The sequence below is a fragment of the Oncorhynchus mykiss genome, chromosome 4 (assembly GCF_013265735.2).
Source record: "Oncorhynchus mykiss isolate Arlee chromosome 4, USDA_OmykA_1.1, whole genome shotgun sequence".
Taxonomy (NCBI): Eukaryota; Metazoa; Chordata; class Actinopteri; order Salmoniformes; family Salmonidae; genus Oncorhynchus; species Oncorhynchus mykiss.
In genome coordinates this window covers 29,009,793-29,036,999 of record NC_048568.1, presented here as the reverse complement: position 1 = coordinate 29,036,999, position 27,207 = coordinate 29,009,793, and the positions used below count along the sequence as shown (strand labels likewise).

Genomic DNA, 27,207 nt, shown 5'->3' with positions numbered 1-27,207 from the left:
TCTCTGAATAAACGCCATTCTATACCACTGTCTTTCTTTCTCTCTCTGAATAAACTCCATTCTATACCACTGTCTTTCTCTCTCTGAATAAACTCCATTCTATTCCACTTTCTTTATCTCTCTGAATAAACTCCATTCTATACCACTGTCTTTCTCTCTCTGAATAAACTCCATTCTATACCACTGTCTTTTTCTCTCTCTGAATAAACTCCATTCTATACCACTGTCTTTCTCTCGCTCTGAATAAACTCCATTCTATACCACTGTCTTTCTTTCTCTCTCTGAATAAACTCCATTCTATACCACTGTCTTTCTCTCTCTGAATAAACTCCATTCTATTCCACTGTCTTTCTCTCTCTGAATAAACTCAATTCTATACCACTATCTTTCTCTCTCTGAATAAACACCATTCTATACCACTGTCTTTCTCTCTCTGAATAAACTCCATTCTATACCACTGTCTTTTTCTCTCTGAATAAACTCCATTCTATTCCACTGTCTTTCTCTCTCTGAATAAACTCCATTCTACACCACTATCTTTCTCTCTCTGAATAAACTCCATTCTATACCACTGTCTTTCTCTCTCTGAATAAACTCCATTCTATACCACTGTCTTTCTCTCTCTGAATAAACTCCATTCTATACCACTGTCTTTTTCTCTCTCTGAATAAACTCCATTCTATTCCACTGTCTTTCTCTCTCTGAATAAACTCCATTCTACACCACTATCTTTCTCTCTCTGAATAAACTCCATTCTATACCACTGTCTTTCTCTCTCTGAATAAACTCCATTCTATTCCACTATCTTTCTCTCTCTGAATAAACACCATTCTATACCACTATCTTTCTCTCTCTGAATAAACACCATTCTATACCACTGTCTTTCTTTCTCTGAATAAACTCCATTCTATACCACTGTCTTTCTCTCTCTCTGAATAAACTCCATTCTATTCCACTGTCTTTCTCTCTCTGAATAAACTCCATTCTATTCCACTGTCTTTCTTTCTCTGAATAAACTCCATTCTATACCACTGTCTTTCTTTCTCTCTCTGAATAAACTCCATTCTATTCCACTGTCTTTCTCTCTCTGAATAAACTCCATTCTATACCACTGTCTTTTTATTCTCTGAATAAACTCCATTCTATTCCACTGTCTTTCTCTCTCTGAATAAACTCCATACTACACCACTATCTTTCTCTCTCTGAATAAACTCCATTCTATACCACTGTCTTTCTCTCTCTGAATAAACTCCATTCTATACCACTGTCTTTCTCTCTCTGAATAAACTCCATTCTATACCACTGTCTTTTTCTCTCTCTGAATAAACTCCATTCTATTCCACTGTCTTTCTCTCTCTGAATAAACTCCATTCTACACCACTATCTTTCTCTCTCTGAATAAACTCCATTCTATACCACTGTCTTTCTCTCTCTGAATAAACTCCATTCTATTCCACTATCTTTCTCTCTCTGAATAAACACCATTCTATACCACTATCTTTCTCTCTCTGAATAAACACCATTCTATACCACTGTCTTTCTTTCTCTGAATAAACTCTATTCTATACCACTGTCTTTCTCTCTCTCTGAATAAACTCCATTCTATACCACTGTCTTTCTTTCTCTGAATAAACTCCATTCTATACCACTGTCTTTCTTTCTCTCTCTGAATAAACTCCATTATATTCCACTGTCTTTCTTTCTCTGAATAAACTCCATTCTATACCACTGTCTTTCTTTCTCTCTCTGAATAAACTCCATTATATTCCACTGTCTTTCTTTCTCTGAATAAACTCCATTCTATACCACTGTCTTTCTTTCTCTCTCTGAATAAACTCCATTCTATACCACTGTCTTTCTTTCTCTGAATAAACTCCATTCTATACCACTGTCTTTCTTTCTCTCTCTGAATAAACTCCATTCTATACCACTGTCTTTCTTTCTCTGAATAAACTCCATTCTATACCACTGTCTTTCTTTCTCTCTCTGAATAAACTCCATTCTATACCACTGTCTTTCTTTCTCTCTCTGAATAAACTCCATTATATTCCACTGTCTTTCTTTCTCTGAATAAACTCCATTCTATACCACTGTCTTTCTTTCTCTCTCTGAATAAACTCCATTATATTCCACTGTCTTTCTTTCTCTGAATAAACTCCATTCTATACCACTGTCTTTCTTTCTCTCTCTGAATAAACTCCATTCTATACCACTGTCTTTCTTTCTCTGAATAAACTCCATTCTGTACCACTGTCTTTCTTTCTCTCTCTGAATAAACTCCATTCTATACCACTGTCTTTCTTTCTCTGAATAAACTCCATTCTATACCACTGTCTTTCTTTCTCTCTCTGAATAAACTCCATTCTATACCACTGTCTTTCTTTCTCTGAATAAACTCCATTCTATACCACTGTCTTTCTTTCTCTCTCTGAATAAACTCCATTCTATACCACTGTCTTTCTTTCTCTGAATAAACTCCATTCTATACCACTGTCTTTCTTTCTCTCTCTGAATAAACTCCATTCTATACCACTGTCTTTCTTTCTCTCTCTGAATAAACTCCATTATATTCCACTGTCTTTCTTTCTCTGAATAAACTCCATTCTATACCACTGTCTTTCTTTCTCTCTCTGAATAAACTCCATTATATTCCACTGTCTTTCTTTCTCTGAATAAACTCCATTCTATACCACTGTCTTTCTTTCTCTCTCTGAATAAACTCCATTCTATACCACTGTCTTTCTTTCTCTGAATAAACTCCATTCTATACCACTGTCTTTCTTTCTCTCTCTGAATAAACTCCATTCTATACCACTGTCTTTCTTTCTCTGAATAAACTCCATTCTATACCACTGTCTTTCTTTCTCTCTCTGAATAAACTCCATTCTATACCACTGTCTTTCTTTCTCTGAATAAACTCCATTCTATACCACTGTCTTTCTTTCTCTGAATAAACTCCATTCTATTCCACTGTCTTTCTTTCTCTGAATAAACTCCATTCTATACCACTGTCTTTCTTTCTCTCTGAATAAACTCCATTCTATACCACTGTCTTTCTTTCTCTCTCTGAATAAACTCCATTATATTCCACTGTCTTTCTTTCTCTGAATAAACTCCATTCTATACCACTGTCTTTCTTTCTCTCTCTGAATAAACTCCATTCTATACCACTGTCTTTCTTTCTCTGAATAAACTCCATTCTATACCACTGTCTTTCTTTCTCTCTCTGAATAAACTCCATTCTATACCACTGTCTTTCTTTCTCTGAATAAACTCCATTCTATACCACTGTCTTTCTTTCTCTGAATAAACTCCATTCTATTCCACTGTCTTTCTTTCTCTGAATAAACTCCATTCTATACCACTGTCTTTCTTTCTCTGAATAAACTCCATTCTATACCACTGTCTTTCTTTCTCTCTCTGAATAAACTCCATTCTATACCACTGTCTTTCTTTCTCTGAATAAACTCCATTCTATACCACTGTCTTTCTTTCTCTGAATAAACTCCATTCTATTCCACTGTCTTTCTTTCTCTGAATAAACTCCATTCTATTCCACTTTCTTTCTCTCTCTGAATAAACTCCATTCTATTCCACTGCCCTTCTCTCTCTGAATAAACTCCATTCTATACCACTTTCTTTCTTTCTCTCTCTGAATCAACTCCATTCTATACCACTGTCTTTCTCTCTCTCTGAATAAACTCCATTCTATACCACTGTCTTTCTTTCTTTCTCTGAATAAACTCCATTCTATACCACTTTCTTTCTTTCTCTCTCTGAATAAACTCCATTCTATACCACTGTCTGTCTTTCTTTCTCTGAATACACTCAGAACACTAAGACAGGGCTCTGCATTGAGTGAGAGGTTGAGACCAGAGACGTTTATATTCACAGCTCTGGTTGAGAGACCGTACCTTTCCGTCGCTCTTCCATGTGATGAAGAAGCCAAAGTCGTCCACTTTTACCAGACAGTTGGGCTCAAACAGAAACGGGTCCTGCGAGAAGACAGAAGCATTTTAATAAGAGAGCAGCCTCATCAATCAGAGGTTTTATTTGACATCCAAGGACATTACACACCCTCCATTACCTAGCTAGCACACATGGCTTATGGAACAAGATAAACAGCATCCATAATTCATTTGTAAAGAAGTAACACACACACACGTGAAGGAGAACACACGTAGGCGAGGAGACACATACACAAGGAAAATACACACACACAAAACACACACACCTACAGCCTGTGAGTACAGGACAGGAGGACCTAGCATTAAAACAAACAAAAACACAGGAATGTGAATATCAGGAAGTGTTGAATGTGTACAACCAACCGTTACCTTGGTGACAGAACATAACCCTGATTAACGTAGCAAGCAACACTCACTGGTCTGCTGGACATATAATAAAATAGCAATTATCCTGGCTAATAGTATCACACTTCCTCTTACATGTTTACTGTGACTTTATATGACATTGGAGACGGAAGAGTCTGAAGTTATATTTACTTTGAGAAATACCAAAATAGTTTCCAACCAACTAATCAAAACCCCTAACTTAATAGTTAGAGCTGTGCAATATTTACAGTGTACTTAATGTGGTAAACCACCCAGTTTGAAATCCCCGAAACTGTTATTAGTCAAATAGCCAGGCTTGTTTCAGGCCACTCTGTCCAATATCACTCTGTCCAATATCAGTCTGAAACACATGCTCACAACTAAAGGCAATCTGTGTGTGTGTGTCTGAGTGTGTGTATATATGAAAGAGAGAGAGAAAGAGAGAAAGAGAGAGAGAGAGAGAGAGAGAGAGAGAGAGAGAGAGAGAGAGAGAGAGAGAGAGAGAAAAGAAAGAAAGAAAGAAAGAAAGAAAGAAAGAAAGAAAGAAAGAAAGAAAGAGTAAGTAGGTGTGGGCTGGCGACAGAGTAATAGCAAAGTCACTTGGATTACATTCCATTAGTACATTTCCATCCATATATTTGCCACATTCTAAGTGAGCGCCCATGTGTGTGTAAGAGAAAGACAGAGTAGGAGAGAGAAAGACAGAGTAGGTGAGAGAAAGACAGAGTAGGAGAGAGAAAGACAGAGTAGGTGAGAGAAAGACAGAGTAGGAGAGAGAGAAAGACAGAGTAGAAGGTAGTTGCAATCTCAACTATATCTGGAGCTAAAGCAAACAGTGAGCCACACACACACACACGCACACGCACACGCACACGCACGCACACACACACACACACACACACACAGCAGGATGTGGTGTTTCAGTGAGATTATGTAAATCCTACAGTACATGTGCTGCTCGACACCAAAAATAGCGCTAACTCCCTTACTCTGAGCAAATATGGCTGTTAAATTCACCCAGATCCATTGTCACCTAATCCCAGACTAATAATTAACAGTCCTGACATTTAGAGAAGTTGGAAACCACCAAGAATGCAATTCAAACCGACCCTTCACCTGTTCTTCCATCTGTGTTGTGCACCTTGCTGTGTAAACTGGCCTTTCCTTATACTCAACTTGTAAAGATGTCTGTCATAGCTAGTATCTACAATATCATGCTGGGCTCTCCTTCCTGTTAAGAGGTAACCTGGCTGTCTTCTACTCCTAATGAACCTAAAATGGCTTTTAAGGAATATTTGACTAGGAACACTCTGTCCCTACTCCCAAACGCATACACACCCCCTCCCTCCCCCTCACACACAACTACAACCAAAACACTTGCATATTGAGACCCTTTGAATTGGCAGTGTTTTAATTGGTTGCTAGGGTGCTAGTTTTTTTGTTGCTGTTGCTGGTTATGTTCGTTTTTGGTTCACAATATGCTATTTCTTTATTATAAAGACTTACTCAAACAGGTAGGCAACAATGGGTATGCAGACCAGGTATTCAAAAGGTTTGGTCCGAAGTCTTGGTTGAATTTTTGCGATGCGCATTTCAGTCATCATACACTGTCTGAATGATCATTTCTAAAGGATTTCCACAAAAATCTTTCCATTTGAATGTGGACTGCAAAGTAGGACTACCTGACAATTATATCATGCTGATTTGTATCAATCACGGGGCATTTGTTTCGCAAACTCTGACATCACATGTAGCCTACACTGTACATTGCACAGTACAAAAATGAATGATATATGTAAACCCTGGATGGCTGATGCTGTGTATTGGCCAGTGAGGGGCTTTGAAGCCCCCGGTTGGCCATACTGGCACTCCCCAGTAGGAGCAGTCCTCCATAGGAATGAATGGAATCCTACAGTATTTACATGAAATGTTTCAAGGACAAAATGACATGTATTTAAGTATTTTTGTGTTGTCCGAACCATTTGGGTCTCGTGAACACAATGGGGTTCTCAGTTTTCCTCTACAATCCCCCACAAGCCTCACAAGACTCACAAGTCCTTGGTCACCCAATACCACTTTCAAAAATGTATGGAAGTATGGACGTTTTGTACCCACCCCAAAAAGGGGTTAAATATGGGTAAAGATTTATCAAAACCAATTTCTGAGCTTTCTTATATCTCTCAGATATAGGACAGACACTTCAAAACATACTTCCTTTTTACAATTTTGTTTTACTATCTGTTTTTCCATGTATGAATGTGTTTATTCAATGTGTTTCTATGGGCTAATGGCAGAAAGTCCAAATTCAATGTTGAATCAAATATTTTTTGTATATATTTTTTATACCTCGTGGTCCTAAAATTTCTAACTAAATAGCAAAATGATACATGGTATGACCATCTTAAAAAATTCTATATATTCGCTTTTTGTTGTATAGTTCCAGACTTCAAAAGTGGTCTCCTGATGTAGGTGTTTCTCAAAATACATACTATCATTCACATTGGAACAAGGGAGGGTCGGAGTAGAGTCCAAAATGCATACTATCATTCACATTGGAACAAGGGAGGGTCGGAGTAGAGTCCAAAATGCATACTATCATTCACATTGGAACAAGGGAGGGTCGGAGTAGAGTCCAAAATGCATACTATCATTCACATTGGAACAAGGGAGGGTCGGAGTAGAGTCCAAAATGCATACTATCATTCACATTGGAACAAGGGAAGGTCGGAGTAGAGTCCAAAATGCATACTATCATTCACATTGGAAAAAGGGAAGGTTGGAGTAGAGTCCAAAATGCATACTATCATTCACATTGGAACAAGGGAGGGTCGGAGTAGAGTCCAAAATGCATACTATCATTCACATTGGAACAAGGGAGGGTCGGAGTAGAGTCCAAAATGCATACTATCATTCACATTGGAACAAGGGAGGGTCGGAGTAGAGTCCAAAATGCATACTATCATTCACATTGGAACAAGGGAAGGTCGGAGTAGAGTCCAAAATGCATACTATCATTCACATTGGAACAAGGGAGGGTCGGAGTAGAGTCCAAAATGCATACTATCATTCACATTGGAACAAGGGAGGGTCGGAGTAGAGTCCAAAATGCATACTATCATTCACATTGGAACAAGGGAAGGTCGGAGTAGAGTCCAAAATGCATACTATCATTCACATTGGAACAAGGGAGGGTCGGAGTAGAGTCCAAAATGCATACTATCATTCACATTGGAACAAGGGAGGGTCGGAGTAGAGTCCAAAATGCATACTATCATTCACATTGGAACAAGGGAGGGTGGGAGTAGAGTCCAAAATGCATACTATCATTCACATTGGAACAAGGGAAGGTCGGAGTAGAGTCCAAAATGCATACTATCATTCACATTGGAACAAGGGAAGGTCGGAGTAGAGTCCAAATGCATACTATCATTCACATTGGAACAAGGGAGGGTCGGAGTAGAGTCCAAAATGCATACTATCATTCACATTGGAACAAGGGAGGGTCGGAGTAGAGTCCAAAATGCATACTATCATTCACATTGGAACAAGGGAGGGTCGGAGTAGAGTCCAAAATGCATACTATCATTCACATTGGAACAAGGGAGGGTCGGAGTAGAGTCCAAAATGCATACTATCATTCACATTGGAACAAGGGAGGGTCGGAGTAGAGTCCAAAATGCATACTATCATTCGCATTGGAACAAGGGAAGGTCGGAGTAGAGTCCAAAATGCATACTATCATTCACATTGGAACAAGGGAAGGTTGGAGTAGAGTCCAAAATGCATACTATCATTCACATTGGAACAAGGGAGGGTCGGAGTAGAGTCCAAAATGCATACTATCATTCACATTGGAACAAGGGAGGGTCGGAGTAGAGTCCAAAATGCATACTATCATTCACATTGGAACAAGGGAGGGTCGGAGTAGAGTCCAAAATGCATACTATCATTCACATTGGAACAAGGGAAGGTCGGAGTAGAGTCCAAAATGCATACTATCATTCACATTGGAACAAGGGAGGGTCGGAGTAGAGTCCAAAATGCATACTATCATTCACATTGGAACAAGGGAGGGTCGGAGTAGAGTCCAAAATGCATACTATCATTCACATTGGAACAAGGGAAGGTCGGAGTAGAGTCCAAAATGCATACTATCATTCACATTGGAACAAGGGAGGGTCGGAGTAGAGTCCAAAATGCATACTATCATTCACATTGGAACAAGGGAGGGTCGGAGTAGAGTCCAAAATGCATACTATCATTCACATTGGAACAAGGGAGGGTGGGAGTAGAGTCCAAAATGCATACTATCATTCACATTGGAACAAGGGAAGGTCGGAGTAGAGTCCAAAATGCATACTATCATTCACATTGGAACAAGGGAAGGTCGGAGTAGAGTCCAAATGCATACTATCATTCACATTGGAACAAGGGAGGGTCGGAGTAGAGTCCAAAATGCATACTATCATTCACATTGGAACAAGGGAGGGTCGGAGTAGACTCCAAAATGCATACTATCATTCACATTGGAACAAGGGAGGGTCGGAGTAGAGTCCAAAATGCATACTATCATTCACATTGGAATAGGGGAAGGTTGGAGTAGAGTCCAAAATGCATACTATCATTCACATTGGAACAAGGGAAGGTCGGAGTAGAGTCCAAAATGCATACTATCATTCACATTGGAACAAGGGAAGGTTGGAGTAGAGTCCAAAATGCATACTATCATTCACATTGGAACAAGGGAAGGTCGGAGTAGAGTCCAAAATGCATACTATCATTCACATTGGAACAAGGGAAGGTCGGAGTAGAGTCCAAAATGCATACTATCATTCACATTGGAACAAGGGAGGGTCGGAGTAGAGTCCAAAATGCATACTATCATTCACATTGGAACAAGGGAGGGTCGGAGTAGAGTCCAAAATGCATACTATCATTCACATTGGAACAAGGGAGGGTCGGAGTAGACTCCAAAATGCATACTATCATTCACATTGGAACAAGGGAGGGTCGGAGTAGAGTCCAAAATGCATACTATCATTCACATTGGAATAGGGGAAGGTTGGAGTAGAGTCCAAAATGCATACTATCATTCACATTGGAACAAGGGAAGGTCGGAGTAGAGTCCAAAATGCATACTATCATTCACATTGGAACAAGGGAAGGTTGGAGTAGAGTCCAAAATGCATACTATCATTCACATTGGAACAAGGGAAGGTCGGAGTAGAGTCCAAAATGCATACTATCATTCACATTGGAACAAGGGAAGGTTGGAGTAGAGTCCAAAATGCATACTATCATTCACATTGGAACAAGGGAAGGTCGGAGTAGAGTCCAAAATGCATACTATCATTCACATTGGAACAAGGGAAGGTTGGAGTAGAGTCCAAAATGCATACTATCATTCACATTGGAACAAGGGAAGGTTGGAGTAGAGTCCAAAATGCATACTATCATTCACATTGGAACAAGGGAAGGTCGGAGTAGAGTCCAAAATGCATACTATCATTCACATTGGAACAAGGGAGGGTCGGAGTAGAGTCCAAATCAAAGTATGCAAAACGGAGCACTGAGGGCACTTCTCGAATGAGTACTCGGTTTAAATGATGCATCGATGCTTCAACGGAAAGTATACATTGAAATATGCCGCAACCACGTAAAAAATCATTTCAGCTGAAGCGAGAGAAAATACACGCTGACTTTGGTTTGAAAAGTTTCCTATTCACATCTCACATGTTGCAATATTTTATCTTGATACGTTAATAAATATATGCTGTGTTCATTTTGGCATATTTACCAATTGTCCCTCCAAACAATCAACACAATGATATGTGTACGGAGAGTAGAGTCTATAGGCTACTTGCTCAGCCCGCAAATGAAATAGAACTTTTAAATGATGTATCCGCTTAACCGGATTGGTATTATTTTCCTTCTGGCACATTTACCTGAATGTCAAGCCCTGCAAGGGCATGCTAATTTACATGATAGCTAGTCATTACTAGCCTGGTTCTGTACGGAATCTAGGTACATTATGGGACAGGTCAGGTCATTATTATCAGAATACATTTTGACCAAACCATTGCCACCAGTGAAAAAAGTCAATGTAGACACCTACAGACAGACAGACAGACACACACACACACACACACACACACACACACACACACACACACACACACACACACACACACACCTTGGATGGAGTGGGGTAGAGAGTGCAGGTGGGAGTCATATATTTGTCTGGAGAAAGAAGAGAAGGAGACCCCTGGTTGTCAGACTCCCTTCTTTCATAACTTTACATTCCTCTCTCAGTGCGTAGTGGAGATCTGCTAAGTGTGTGTGTTTGTTGAGTTTGTGTGTGTGTTGGTTTTGACTGGAGCATGGCTCCCTCCTCTGAGTTCCCCATCCATCACCACGCTCTTTAAAAAGAAATAACACACATACACACACGCACCGACATACAAACAGGACTGCTAAGAGCACACCTGGGGAACCACAGCGTTCCCTACAGGAGTCAGTCATCCAGCATCTGTAAATGTAAAAACAAACAGGAGTTATATCAAACCTCCCTTGCCCATAACTATATACTATATTATGAATAAAACCACTATAAACGCCTGTCAAACCAATCACAATAATGGTTATGGCTTAATGTGGAATGACTCAACTCTCTGCTAGTCTCTGGCATGATTGATTGAGTAAGCAGCCAAAATTAACACACAGAACAATCAGATCCCATGGTCTGATACACACAACTGTGTGGATCTGAGGTTTGTTTTCCATTAGCTGCCTGAGTCACTGGCACCTGTCTGTATATGTGTGTGCGTGTGTGTGTGTGTGTGTGTGTGTGTGTGTGTGTGTGTGTGTGTGTGTGTGTGTGTGTGTGTGTGTGTGTGTGTGTGTGTGTGTGTGTGGACTCAGTAATGAGAGAGGAAGAGGAAGATTATGTGAGGCATCAGTGAGGAGGGTACAGGAGGGGAATGCTGTCATCCTTCCTCATCTTTCCTTCACAACAGAAAGATGGAGAACGGGAGACAGAGAGACGGAGTGTGGGAGATGGAGAGACGGAGAGAGAGTGTGGGAGATGGAGAAACGGAGTGTGGGAGATGGAGAGACGGAGAGAGAGTGTGGGAGATGGAGAGACGGAGTGTGGGAGATGGAGAGACGGAGTGTGGGAGATGGAGAGACGGAGTGTGGGAGATGGAGAGATGGAGTGTGGGAGATGGAGAGACAGAGTGTGGGAGATGGATAGACGGAGCATTGGAGAGTGGGAGATGGAGAGACCGATTGTGGGAGAATGGGAGATGGAGAGACGGAGTGTGGGAGATGGAGAGACGGAGTGTGGGAGATGGAGAGACGGAGTGAGGGAGATGGAAAGACGGAGTGTGGGAGATGGAGAGACGGAGTGAGGGAGATGGAGAGACGGAGTGAGGGAGAATGGAGAGACGGAGTGTGGGAGATGGAGAGACGGAGTGTGGGAGATGGAGAGACGGAGCATGGGAGAGTGGAAGATGGAGAGACCGAGTGTGGGAGAGTGGGAGATGGAGAGACCGAGTGTGGGAGATGGAGAGACGGAGAGACGGAGTGTGGGAGATGGAGTGGGGGAGAGTGGGAGATGGAGAGACGGAGTGTGGGAGATGGAGAGACGGAGTGTGGGAGATGGAGAGACGGAGTGAGGGAGAATGGGAGATGGAGAGACGGAGTGTGGGAGAGTGGGAGATGGAGAGACGGAGTGTGGGAGAGTGGGAGATGGAGAGACGGAGTGTGTGAGAGTGGGAAACGTCTGCTGTTTGAGCCAACACACAAACACACACACACAAACACAGAGATGTTCCTAAAGTGCCTAAACCTATTAGAGCATCAGCCGGCAGCAGCCCGGTGATGGGTTGCAGGAAATGTTTCCCAGTACATCCTTCTGTCATCATTAGTATTACTGATTTATTGATGTCTAATGGGAAGGGAAGTCCCGAAAGACACACGCACCCACACAAACATGTCCCTAAGGACACACGCACCCACACAAACATGTCCCTAAGGACACATGCACCCACACGAACATGTCCCTAAGGACACACGCACCCACACGAACATGTCCCTAAGGACACACGCACCCACACGAACATGTCCCGAAGGACACACGCACCCACACGAACATGTCCCGAAGGACACACGCACCCACACGAACATGTCCCTAAGGACACACGCACCCACACAAACATGTCCCTAAGGACACATGCACCCACACGAACATGTCCCTAAGGACACACGCACCCACACGAACATGTCCCGAAAGGACACACGCACCCACACGAACATGTCCCGAAGGACACACGCACCCACACGAACATGTCCCGAAGGACACACGCACCCACACGAACATGTCCCGAAGGACACACGCACCCACACGAACATGTCCCAAAGGACACACGCACCCACACGAACATGTCCCGAAGGACACACGCACCCACACGAACATGTCCCGAAGGACACACGCACCCACACAAACATGTCCCTAAGGACAGAGGGATGACTCAACACCACCAGACTAAGAGTCTCCAAATTGACCTTTGACCTAAAGCAATTATGGTCGTCAGTCAATGAGAGAGATCCCCGTGCACGTCACACACCTGGTCTTCGTACATCGTCTGAGGAACTTAGATGATACATAGAGAGATACAATCCATCAATATTTGGAAGACATAGAGAAAAGGTCTGTGTAGCAGTCAATGACCAAAGCACCCTCTTTGGCCTCATGGTGGAATGTTATTCATATTTTTCATAATTAATAAAGATTATTATTTTAAAAACGAAAATCTGGTGTTTCTATGTCAAACAGATGCCAAATGTAATACATTTCAACTCTATATCTGACATGGTAAAAACTACCAGAATCACTCTGTGACCCTGATTTAGCCCACTGCAGTAAAAAAAAATACACCGATATGACATTTTTGGCCGATACCGATATCCAATATTTTCCTTGCCAAAAAACTCGATACCGATAGCAATCTTACATATTTTAGCGGCCTTTTAATCATTCTAGTACAGTTAAATATTTAACACACACATGGACGCAGAGGTCTAAAGCACTGCATCTCAATGCAAGAGGCGTCACTACAGTCCCTGGTTCAAATCCAGGCTGTATCACATCCGGCCTTGATTGGGAGTCCCAAAGGGCAGCGCAGAATTGGTCCAGCATCATTCGGGTTTGGCCGGGGTAGACCGTCATTGTAAATAAGACTTGCCTAGTTAAATGAAGGTTACACAAACACACATACACACACACACACACACACACACACACACACACACAGACTGCCCTTCTTCACCATCTGTTGCTCTGTGGGGGTTCTGTGAGCTGAGAGCAGACTCTGGAAGAATCCTTCCTGATTAGCATATTTAAGCATGTGTGTGTCTGTGTGTCGGCGAGGCACGTCTGCCATGTTAATCAACACAGTCGTCTCCTGCAGGCCTTCTATTAGCCTATCAGCCTGCGCAACAGCTATTATCAACACACACACACACACTTACAGCCAACTCCACGGGAGACCTCCAGCTTGTCTAGAATTATGCTGTTCTTTAATCATAACAGGGTTGATCATTGTTTTCTAAACAAAGAGTTGAGGTTTGGTCTTTTCAAAACCTGGCTAATGATCTCTTTTGTTAACTGTGATTACAGACGGTATGTAAAGAGAGACAAGCCAGTCAACCAGGGCCACCATGGACAGTTGCTTGCTACTATTTTCTATCTGACAAGTAAAACAAGCCCCTGATAAATGATCTACTTCTCATAACACTAGCCACAAACACACAGATCAGTAGCGTTGCTCACTAGCTCATGTCATTCTATTGCTATTCTACACTTGTAGCCTACCAGCAACCACCCATAGTTAGCCATGCCAAGCTAGCTCTGTGGTTTATTTCAAGGTTGATATATGTTGGTTGACAAGTAAACTCAAATATCAACCAAAATTGGATGGTGATCTGACGTCTTTTCCCAGTGGGTATTCATTAAATGTTTCAGAGGCTAAAATCAGACAACCATGTTCACGCCTTTTTAACCTCTCCTAGCAAACTTTAATCAAGATGTCAAAAATGTGTCAATGAACAGTTTGTGTACTAGATTCACCAGAAGCTTGGCAGAGATTCACCAAAGCTCTCCACCCACCCAGTCTCTCGTGAGTCCTAGCAGGGTAGAGGCCACATAACTAGCAGCGCCACACAAATACACACTAAGTTAATACACAAAGGAATGTATTCCAAAGTAACCAGGCTCTCCTAGTTAAAAGACTGGTTGTTTTTATCCATCCTGTGTTTATCCATGGAGGGATCCCCCTCACTGAAGACTACATTTAAGGGATTATTGATCCTTATCTTGGCTTGTGTCTGTGTGTGTGTGTGGTACATCCAGTCCTAGATCTGCCATCCCCCAGCAAACTGGCCTGATTGAGTAAGAGAGGGGAAACGTGGGCGGGAGGACATGATGAGGGAGTGTCACAGCAGACTAACACACACTCACAGCAGACTAACACACACTCACAGCAGACTAACACACACTCACAGCAGACTGATACACTCTCACAGCAGACTAACACACACTCACAGCAGACTAACACACACACTCACAGCAAACTAACACACACTCACAGCAGACTAACACACACACTCACAGCAGACTAACACACTCACACAGCAGACTAACACACTCTCACAGCAGACTGACACACACACTCACAGCAGACTAACACACACACTCACAGCAGACTAACACACACACTCACAGCAGACTAACACACACACTCACAGCAGACTAACACACACACTCACAGCAGACTAACACACACTCACAGCAGACTAACACAAACTCACAGCAGACTAACACACACTCACAGCAGACTAACACACACACTCACAGCAGACTAACACACACACTCACAGCAGACTAACACACACTCACAGCAGACTAACACACACACTCACAGCAGACTAACACACACTCACAGCAGACTAACACACACTCACAGCAGACTAACACACACTCACAGCAGACTAACACACACTCACAGCAGACTAACACACACTCACAGCAGACTAACACACACACTCACAGCAGACTAACACACACTCACAGCAGACTAACACACACTCACAGCAGACTAACACACACACTCACAGCAGACTAACACACACTCACAGCAGACTAACACACACACTCACAGCAGACTAACACACACACTCACAGCAGACTAACACACTCTCACAGCAGACTAACACACACACTCACAGCAGACTAACACACACACTCACAGCAGACTAACACACACACTCACAGCAGACTAACACACACTCACAGCAGACTAACACACACACTCACAGCAGACTAACACACACTCACAGCAGACTAACACACACACTCACAGCAGACTAACACACTCTCACAGCAGACTAACACACACTCACAGCAGACTAACACACACACTCACAGCAGACTAACACACTCTCACAGCAGACTGACACACACTCACAGCAGACTGACACACACTCACAGCAGACTAACACACACTCACAGCAGACTAACACACACACTCACAGCAGACTAACACACACTCACAGCAGACTAACACACACTCACAGCAGACTAACACACACACTCACAGCACACTAACACACACTCACAGCAGACTGACACACACTCACAGCAGACTGACACACACTCACAGCAGACTGACACACACACTCACAGCAGACTAACACACACTCACAGCAGACTAACACACACACTCACAACAGACTGACACACACACACACAGCAGACTAACACAGAAACTCACAGCAGACTAACACACACACTCACAGCAGACTAACACACACACTCACAGCAGACTGATACACTCTCACAGCAGACTAACACACACTCACAGCAGACTAACACACACTCACAGCAGACTGATACACTCTCACAGCAGACTAACACACACTCACAGCAGACTAACACACACTCACAGCAGACTGACACACACTCACAGCAGACTGATACACTCTCACAGCAGACTAACACACACTCACAGCAGACTAACACACACTCACAGCAGACTGATACACGCTCACAGCAGACTAACACACACTCACAGCAGACTAACACACACTCACAGCAGACTAACACACACTCACAGCAGACTAACACACACTCACAGCAGACTAACACACACTCACAGCAGACTGATACACACTCACAGCAGACTAACACACGCTCACAGCAGACTAACACACGCTCACAGCAGACTAACACACTCTCACAGCAGACTAACACACTCTCACAGCAGACCAACACACACTCACAGCAGACTAACACACACTCACAGCAGACTAACACACACTCACAGCAGACTAACACACACTCACAGCAGACTGATACACACTCACAGCAGACTAACACACACTCACAGCAGACTAACACACACTAACAGCAGACTAACACACACTCACAGCAGACTAACACACACTCACAGCAGACTAACACACACTCACAGCAGACTGATACACTCTCACAGCAGACTAACACACACTCACAGCAGACTAACACACACTCACAGCAGACTAACACACACTCACAGCAGACTAACACACACTCACAGCAGACTGATACACTCTCACAGCAGACTGATACACACTCACAGCAGACTAACACACACTCACAGCAGACTAACACACACTCACAGCAGACTAACACACTCTCACAGCAGACTAACACACACTCACAGCAGACTAACACACACTCACAGCAGACTAACACACACTCACAGCAGACTAACACACACTCACAGCAGACTGATACACACTCACAGCAGACTAACACACACTCACAGCAGACTAACACACACTCACAGCAGACTAACACACACACTCACAGCAGACTAACACACTCACTCACAGCAGACTAACACACTCACAGCAGACTAACACACACTCACAGCAGACTAACACACACTCACAGCAGACTAACACACACTCACAGCAGACTAACACACACACTCACAGCAGACTAACACACACACTCACAGCAGACTAACACACACACTCACAGCAGACTAACACACACACTCACAGCAGACTAACACACACACTCACAGCAGACTAACACACACTCACAGCAGACTAACACACACACTCACAGCAGACTAACACACACTCACAGCAGACTAACACACACTCACAGCAGACTAACACACACTCACAGCAGACTAACACACACTCACAGCAGACTGATACACACTCACAGCAGACTAACACACACTCACAGCAGACTAACACACACTAACAGCAGACTAACACACACTCACAGCAGACTAACACACACTCACAGCAGACTAACACACACTCACAGCAGACTAACACACACTCACAGCAGACTAACACACACACTCACAGCAGACTAACACACACTCACAGCAGACTAACACACACACTCACAGCAGACTAACACACACACTCACAGCAGACTAACACACTCTCACAGCAGACTAACACACACACTCACAGCAGACTAACACACACACTCACAGCAGACTAACACACACACTCACAGCAGACTAACACACACTCACAGCAGACTAACACACACACTCACAGCAGACTAACACACACTCACAGCAGACTAACACACACACTCACAGCAGACTAACACACTCTCACAGCAGACTAACACACACTCACAGCAGACTAACACACACACTCACAGCAGACTAACACACTCTCACAGCAGACTGACACACACTCACAGCAGACTGACACACACTCACAGCAGACTAACACACACTCACAGCAGACTAACACACACACTCACAGCAGACTAACACACACTCACAGCAGACTAACACACACTCACAGCAGACTAACACACACACTCACAGCACACTAACACACACTCACAGCAGACTGACACACACTCACAGCAGACTGACACACACTCACAGCAGACTGACACACACACTCACAGCAGACTAACACACACTCACAGCAGACTAACACACACACTCACAACAGACTGACACACACACACACAGCAGACTAACACAGAAACTCACAGCAGACTAACACACACACTCACAGCAGACTAACACACACACTCACAGCAGACTGATACACTCTCACAGCAGACTAACACACACTCACAGCAGACTAACACACACTCACAGCAGACTGATACACTCTCACAGCAGACTAACACACACTCACAGCAGACTAACACACACTCACAGCAGACTGACACACACTCACAGCAGACTGATACACTCTCACAGCAGACTAACACACACTCACAGCAGACTAACACACACTCACAGCAGACTGATACACGCTCACAGCAGACTAACACACACTCACAGCAGACTAACACACACTCACAGCAGACTAACACACACTCACAGCAGACTAACACACACTCACAGCAGACTAACACACACTCACAGCAGACTGATACACACTCACAGCAGACTAACACACGCTCACAGCAGACTAACACACGCTCACAGCAGACTAACACACTCTCACAGCAGACTAACACACTCTCACAGCAGACCAACACACACTCACAGCAGACTAACACACACTCACAGCAGACTAACACACACTCACAGCAGACTAACACACACTCACAGCAGACTGATACACACTCACAGCAGACTAACACACACTCACAGCAGACTAACACACACTAACAGCAGACTAACACACACTCACAGCAGACTAACACACACTCACAGCAGACTAACACACACTCACAGCAGACTGATACACTCTCACAGCAGACTAACACACACTCACAGCAGACTAACACACACTCACAGCAGACTAACACACACTCACAGCAGACTAACACACACTCACAGCAGACTGATACACTCTCACAGCAGACTGATACACACTCACAGCAGACTAACACACACTCACAGCAGACTAACACACACTCACAGCAGACTAACACACTCTCACAGCAGACTAACACACACTCACAGCAGACTAACACACACTCACAGCAGACTAACACACACTCACAGCAGACTAACACACACTCACAGCAGACTGATACACACTCACAGCAGACTAACACACACTCACAGCAGACTAACACACACTCACAGCAGACTAACACACACACTCACAGCAGACTAACACACTCACTCACAGCAGACTAACACACTCACAGCAGACTAACACACACTCACAGCAGACTAACACACACTCACAGCAGACTAACACACACTCACAGCAGACTAACACACACACTCACAGCAGACTAACACACACACTCACAGCAGACTAACACACACACTCACAGCAGACTAACACACACACTCACAGCAGACTAACACACACACTCACAGCAGACTAACACACACTCACAGCAGACTAACACACACACTCACAGCAGACTAACACACACTCACAGCAGACTAACACACACTCACAGCAGACTAACACACACTCACAGCAGACTAACACACACTCACAGCAGACTGATACACACTCACAGCAGACTAACACACACTCACAGCAGACTAACACACACTAACAGCAGACTAACACACACTCACAGCAGACTAACACACACTCACAGCAGACTAACACACACTCACAGCAGACTAACACACACTCACAGCAGACTAACACACACACTCACAGCAGACTAACACACACACTCACAGCAGACTAACACACACACTCACAGCAGACTAACACACACACTCACAGCAGACTAACACACTCTCACAGCAGACTAACACACACACTCACAGCAGACTAACACACACTCACAGCAGACTAACACACACTCACAGCAGACTAACACACACACTCACAGCAAACTAACACACACACTCACAGCAAACTAACACACACTCACAGCAGACTGACACACACTCACAGCAGACTGACACACACTCACAGCAGACTAACACACACACTCACAGCAGACTAACACACACACTCACAGCAGACTAACACTCTCACAGCAGACTAACACACACTCACAGCAGACTAACACACACACTCACAGCAGACTAACACACACTCACAGCAGACTGACACACTCACAGCAGACTGACACACACTCACAGCAGACTAACACACACACTCACAGCAGACTGACACACACACTCACAGCAGACTAACACACACTCACAGCAGACTAACACACACACACACAACAGACTGACACACACACACACAGAAGACTAACACAGAAACTCACAGCAGACTAACACACACACTCACAGCAGACTAACACACACACTCACAGCAGACTGATACACTCTCAGAGCAGACTAACACACACTCACAGCAGACTAACACACACTCACAGCAGACTGATACACTCTCACAGCAGACTAACACACACTCACAGCAGACTAACACACACTCACAGCAGACTAACACACACTCACAGCAGACTAACACACACTCACAGCAGACTGATACACTCTCACAGCAGACTAACACACACTCACAGCAGACTAACACACACTCACAGCAGACTGATACACTCACAGCAGACTAACACACACTCACAGCAGACTAACACACACTCACAGCAGACTAACACACACTCACAGCAGACTAACACACACTCACAGCAGACTGATACACACTCACAGCAGACTAACACACACTCACAGCAGACTAACACACACTCACAGCAGACTAACACACTCTCACAGCAGACTAACACACACTCACAGCAGACTGATACACACTCACAGCAGACTAACACACACTCACAGCAGACTAACACACACTCACAGCAGACTAACACACACTCACAGCAGACTAACACACACTCACAGCAGACTAACACACACTCACAGCAGACTGATACACTCTCACAGCAGACTAACACACACTCACAGCAGACTAACACACACTCACAGCAGACTAACACACACTCACAGCAGACTAACACACACTCACAGCAGACTGATACACTCTCACAGCAGACTGATACACACTCACAGCAGACTAACACACACTCACAGCAGACTAACACACACTCACAGCAGACTAACACACTCTCACAGCAGACTAACACACACTCACAGCAGACTAACACACACTCACAGCAGACTAACACACACTCACAGCAGACTAACACACACTCACAGCAGACTGATACACACTCACAGCAGACTGATACACACTCACAGCAGACTAACACACACTCACAGCAGACTAACACACACTCACAGCAGACTAACACACACTCACAGCAGACTAACACACACTCACAGCAGACTAACACACACTCACAGCAGACTAACACACACTCACAACAGACTGATACACTCTCACAGCAGACTGATACACTCTCACAGCAGACTGATACACTCTCACAGCAGACTAACACACACACTCACAGCAGACTAACACACACTCACAGCAGACTAACACACACTCACAGCAGACTAACACACACACTCACAGCAGACTAACACACACTCACAGCAGACTAACACACACACTCACAGCAGACTAACACACACTCACAGCAGACTAACACACACTCACAGCAGACTAACACACACACTCACAGCAGACTAACACACTCTCACAGCAGACTAACACATACTCACAGCAGACTAACACACACACTCACAGCAGACTAACACACTCTCACAGCAGACTGACACACACTCACAGCAGACTGACACACACTCACAGCAGACTGACACACACACTCACAGCAGACTAACACACACTCACAGCAGACTAACACACACACTCACAGCAGACTAACACACACTCACAGCAGACTAACACACACTCACAGCAGACTAACACACACACTCACAGCAAACTAACACACACACTCACAGCAAACTAACACACACTCACAGCAGACTGACACACACTCACAGCAGACTAACACACACTCACAGCAGACTAACACACACACTCACAGCAGACTAACACACACACTCACAGCAGACTAACACTCTCACAGCAGACTAACACACACTCACAGCAGACTAACACACACACTCACAGCAGACTAACACACACTCACAGCAGACTGACACACTCACAGCAGACTGACACACACTCACAGCAGACTAACACACACACTCACAGCAGACTGACACACACACTCACAGCAGACTAACACACACTCACAGCAGACTAACACACACACACACAACAGACTGACACACTCACACACAGCAGACTAACACAGAAACTCACAGCAGACTAACACACACACTCACAGCAGACTAACACACACACTCACAGCAGACTGATACACTCTCACAGCAGACTAACACACACTCACAGCAGACTAACACACACTCACAGCAGACTGATACACTCTCACAGCAGACTAACACACACTCACAGCAGACTAACACACACTCACAGCAGACTAACACACACTCACAGCAGACTGATACACTCTCACAGCAGACTAACACACACTCACAGCAGACTAACACACACTCACAGCAGACTGATACACTCACAGCAGACTAACACACACTCACAGCAGACTAACACACACTCACAGCAGACTAACACACACTCACAGCAGACTAACACACACTCACAGCAGACTGATACACTCTCACAGCAGACTGATACACACTCACAGCAGACTAACACACACTCACAGCAGACTAACACACACTCACAGCAGACTAACACACTCTCACAGCAGACTAACACACACTCACAGCAGACTAACACACACTCACAGCAGACTAACACACACTCACAGCAGACTAACACACACTCACAGCAGACTGATACACACTCACAACAGACTAACACACACTCACAGCAGACTAACACACACTCACAGCAGACTAACACACACTCACAGCAGACTAACACACACTCACAGCAGACTAACACACACTCACAGCAGACTAACAGACACTCACAGCAGACTAACACACACACTCACAACAGACTATCCGACTTTTGGTCGCCATGACAAAGTTTGTTAATGTGGTGGATCAATGCGGTATCTGGCTGTGCCTTTATTTCTAATGACTAACACCATAAAGTATTGTACCATAAAGGAGATATCCCTACTTATAGGTGAGTGTATCAGGGTTTCAGGACGTGTGAGAAATGTAACAGACCCATATGCATCGTGTTTGAGACCTGATCAGGGCGTCCACCCACGGTGCTCAGAATGACAGAAATCACATTTAGAATATTGTCATGCATATTAACAGAACATGCAAGTCGAGGATGCAGCGATGTGTGGTTTTCCTTACTGAATTCTGATGTTCACTTTGAACATGCTGGAATAACTGTCCACATGTACTTTTCCTCAGCCAACAAGATGAGTAGCGAACAGAAAAATCACTAGCCAATGTCAATTTACTATAGTAGAAATGTTTAGGCTACCTATTCTATTGGGCAGCTTGTCGAGAAAGAAATAGCCTATTCCAAACAGACTCTGGGACAGTTGTGGGATGATAGATCCCAAAATCATACAACCAGCAGACCCAGGATACATAAAAACCCTGTTAAAAAGCAATGAGGCTGATGCAACAGATCAGAACGTTTATTCACGTTGTAACCGCAGCAATGCACACAAGGCAGGAGGCTACGTGTGAATGTTCCTTCCATAATGCAATTAGTAGGACAACACCATTGTTAAAGGGGTACTGCACATGCGAGCGGTTTCATGTGACAGAGATGACAATTCCCATTAGAAATGCTGAAAGATAGATCTAATAGGCTCATTTGAACCAAGTTAAGACATGTCTCAGATGTATTAAAACATTCAGGTTTCAAACAATTTAAGTATATGTTTTCAAAATCCATACTGCCGCCGACTCATTGCAGTAGTGTGTGACGTGCTGATGAAGCCTGCCTTCCATTGACATTGATGCCGCGTTCAAAACAACTGGGAACTTGGAAATCTCCAACTACCGACGTCAGTGCGTTCAAGAAAACTAGGAACAAGGACCGGGAAAAATTATTTTGAACGGTCATCCAACTCGGAATTCCAACTCGGGAACTCAGGCCTCTTTCTAGAGCTCTGACTTTCCGACCTAAAGATCACTGACATAATTTAAAAAATGTATTTCACCTTTATTTAACCAGGTAGGCTAGTTGAGAACAAGTTCTCATTTACAACTGCGACCTGGCGAGGTCATGATTTGACCTCGTATTTTCCAGTTCCCAGACGTCTTGAAAGCACCACAAGATGCTACAGAAGCAGCTCTTGCACTGTCTGACAAATTTTCCAATTAAAGGCTCTGTATCTGTATAAACAACGCGTGTGATAAATAAGATACATAACAAATATACTGTACACAGGCGGCAATTTAATTCCACTAAATTATACAAATTAACCTATAAGCATGACCAGTCTAATGTATTTACACCGACTGTTTTTTCCATTAATGAAGAGGCTAAAAATCATTATTTTGCAATGGGATTTCTTCTCTCGGCTTTAAAAAAAAAAGTATCTGATGTATCTTGTCTGAAGCTGGCTATTACCGACTAACGGAAATGCTGGTGTGTGTGTACGTCTTTGTGTGTGTGGGCGTGTGTGCCCTGAATAACGCAATGATTTCTAAATGCCATGAAGGAGACAGCCCCTACATGTGTGTGTTTGTGTCTTCATGTCCAGCGAGAGGACCGTCATTAGGGTAGGATTAGTTGTGTCACTGCTGCACAAAGACACAGCTACAGGCCATAGATCGAGTTTCAGGCTAACCTTGTTTGAGACGCACTAATTCTAATGGGCGCCATGTTGACACCCAAAACTCAGAGATAATGACATTCTAGTTAGGATAGAAATGGCAGTGTGTTTTATTTAAGTGATAATGCCTGGGAAGCCAGTGTTGATGATATGGCATGGGTGTTGTTACTGTATGCCCAGACGAAGTCGAGGGCCGGCAAACCGTGCCAATATATCCTCCAAACACCGGATTCGGGGGCATTATTCACTTTTATGTGACGGGTTACCAACATATTCAAATAATGATTGACATTTTCTTTCAGATAAAAAAAAAAAAAAAAGAATTTACTCATACTATGTCATCCTTCCATGAGATATAGTCCCGTCACAAATCTAAGGTTGCTACTCAAGCCAGCTGGTCGGTTCAGTTGCCAGAGACGCGACCTAGACGTTAAGTCTTTTTGTTCTGAATCTATGGAGGCGTTTGTTCAAAATGTTCCATTGCCATACTGGCTCGCAACATTCTTATCCCTTGCTTGCTAGCTAGCCAACTACGGGTAACTTACAGTCACGTCATTTGCATTTGTTTAAGCGGTTTTCTAGTGACATTTGGATAAATCCATAACAATGAGCTAATGATACACGATTTCACCTGGCATAGAAAATGTGCTCTGGTCAGGACACTTGTTCAGAGGAGCCAGCCAACAACACAGCTAACACAATCACTTCAAACTGTAATGAATACTCTGGGAGAGTGCGGCAGGTGTTAATTTCGCCTTCGCTGAAGGTAGGAATCGTGGTCACCGGCAGGCAATGGTCATGCACAGGTAGGTGAATCAAAACTAGGACTGAAGGATATAACTGGTTCTCACAAACACGCTAGGAAAAGGCTTAGTAGAGTGAAAATGAACAATACCTCAACAGCACAAATAGAATGAACTGAACTAAATAAGGAGCTGATGAGACCAGGTGAGTAACTAACACAGGTGAAATCAATGAACAAAAATGAAAGACAGGGCTACGTTCAAGAACACAAAGAAACAGGGCTACATTCAAGAACACAAAGAAACAGAACACAAGGTTGACTAAGAAAATATATACAGAACCTTACACAAACTGAAGCTGGAAAGACTGCAAACTAGCTGCATTGTGTTTTGTGTTACCTGTTTTCTATTGACATTTCTTTGTATACATCCAGAAAAATGATGCCAGCTGATTCATGATTTCGACTGGCTGAGAAAAGCTGTCTGACAGCTGGAGATTTGTTTCATTTTGTCGGAGATACAGACAGCAAGGTTTATAAAAATCTCCGCTGTTGAAACCAAATGCTAGTCTAGACTAAAAGAAAAGGGAGATAATGCTAGTCTAAAAGAAATGGGAGATAATGTTAGTCTAAAAGAAATGGGAGATAATGTCTAGATGTTTTTTATAGTGGAGATCAAGTTCATAAACTGCCTGGCTGGGCTGATGAGACAGTGGATTGAGCAGTCAGATGGAACAGAGTGAATAGGCATTTCAACATCATAGCTTTAGCCAGTAGTAACTTGTGGAATAGACACCGGCTGGTATGCGGTTTTAACCAATCAGCATCCAGGATTAGACTCACCCATTGTATAATGTAATATAATGGCACTCAGTGTTTGCCAAAATGTTGGTAGTTAGAGTTTGTTTCTTACCTCGTCAAACCTGTCGAATGAGGCTCCTTCCTGCATGAAGCCAGGCAGGTGCTTCTGCCAGTTAAACTCATAGGACTTAGTCATGGCTGCTTACACCTGTCGAGAGAGAGGGGGGGGAAAGAGAGGGGGGGATGAAAGAAACATTGTGTAAAGGCAGGTTGGCCTCTTGCAGGTGTCTTAACCTGGGATGTTCCAAGAAATTTAATATGTGCACCACCAAATAGCCTTTCTATGTAGTGCTGGGAAAAACAGGATGTAGGCATAGCCATAATCCCACCGAGCAGACTGTTACCACTTAGAATGCACACATATTGTTTTACAGCACCTGTCACGAGACGATGCATTTTATTATTAGCAATAACAGCTCACAGAAATAGCCACGAATGACATCACACCTGAACGTGTCATGTTGTCTGTGTGAGTGTGAGAGTGTGTGTGCGGTGAGATACTAAGACAAAAGAATAGACCTGCAAATGAACTTGGCATGTGAATTAATTTACTTGTC

At 43.6% G+C, this 27,207-nt stretch overlaps 1 protein-coding gene across 2 annotated transcripts in view; it reads right to left on the bottom strand.

Annotated features, from left to right (window-relative positions):
- Positions 1-27,207, bottom strand: part of LOC110522448 (1-phosphatidylinositol 4,5-bisphosphate phosphodiesterase beta-4) — a 182,055-nt gene that overhangs the window by 103,139 nt on the left and 51,709 nt on the right. For both annotated transcript variants that reach the window (XM_036976061.1, XM_036976062.1), the window contains exons 4-5: positions 26,703-26,798; positions 3,915-3,995 (exon numbers count right to left, since the gene is read on the bottom strand). In XM_036976061.1, the coding sequence (XP_036831956.1) occupies positions 3,915-3,995; positions 26,703-26,786 (165 nt within the window). In that variant the 5' untranslated portion in view covers positions 26,787-26,798. The remainder of the gene's footprint in view (positions 1-3,914; positions 3,996-26,702; positions 26,799-27,207) is intronic.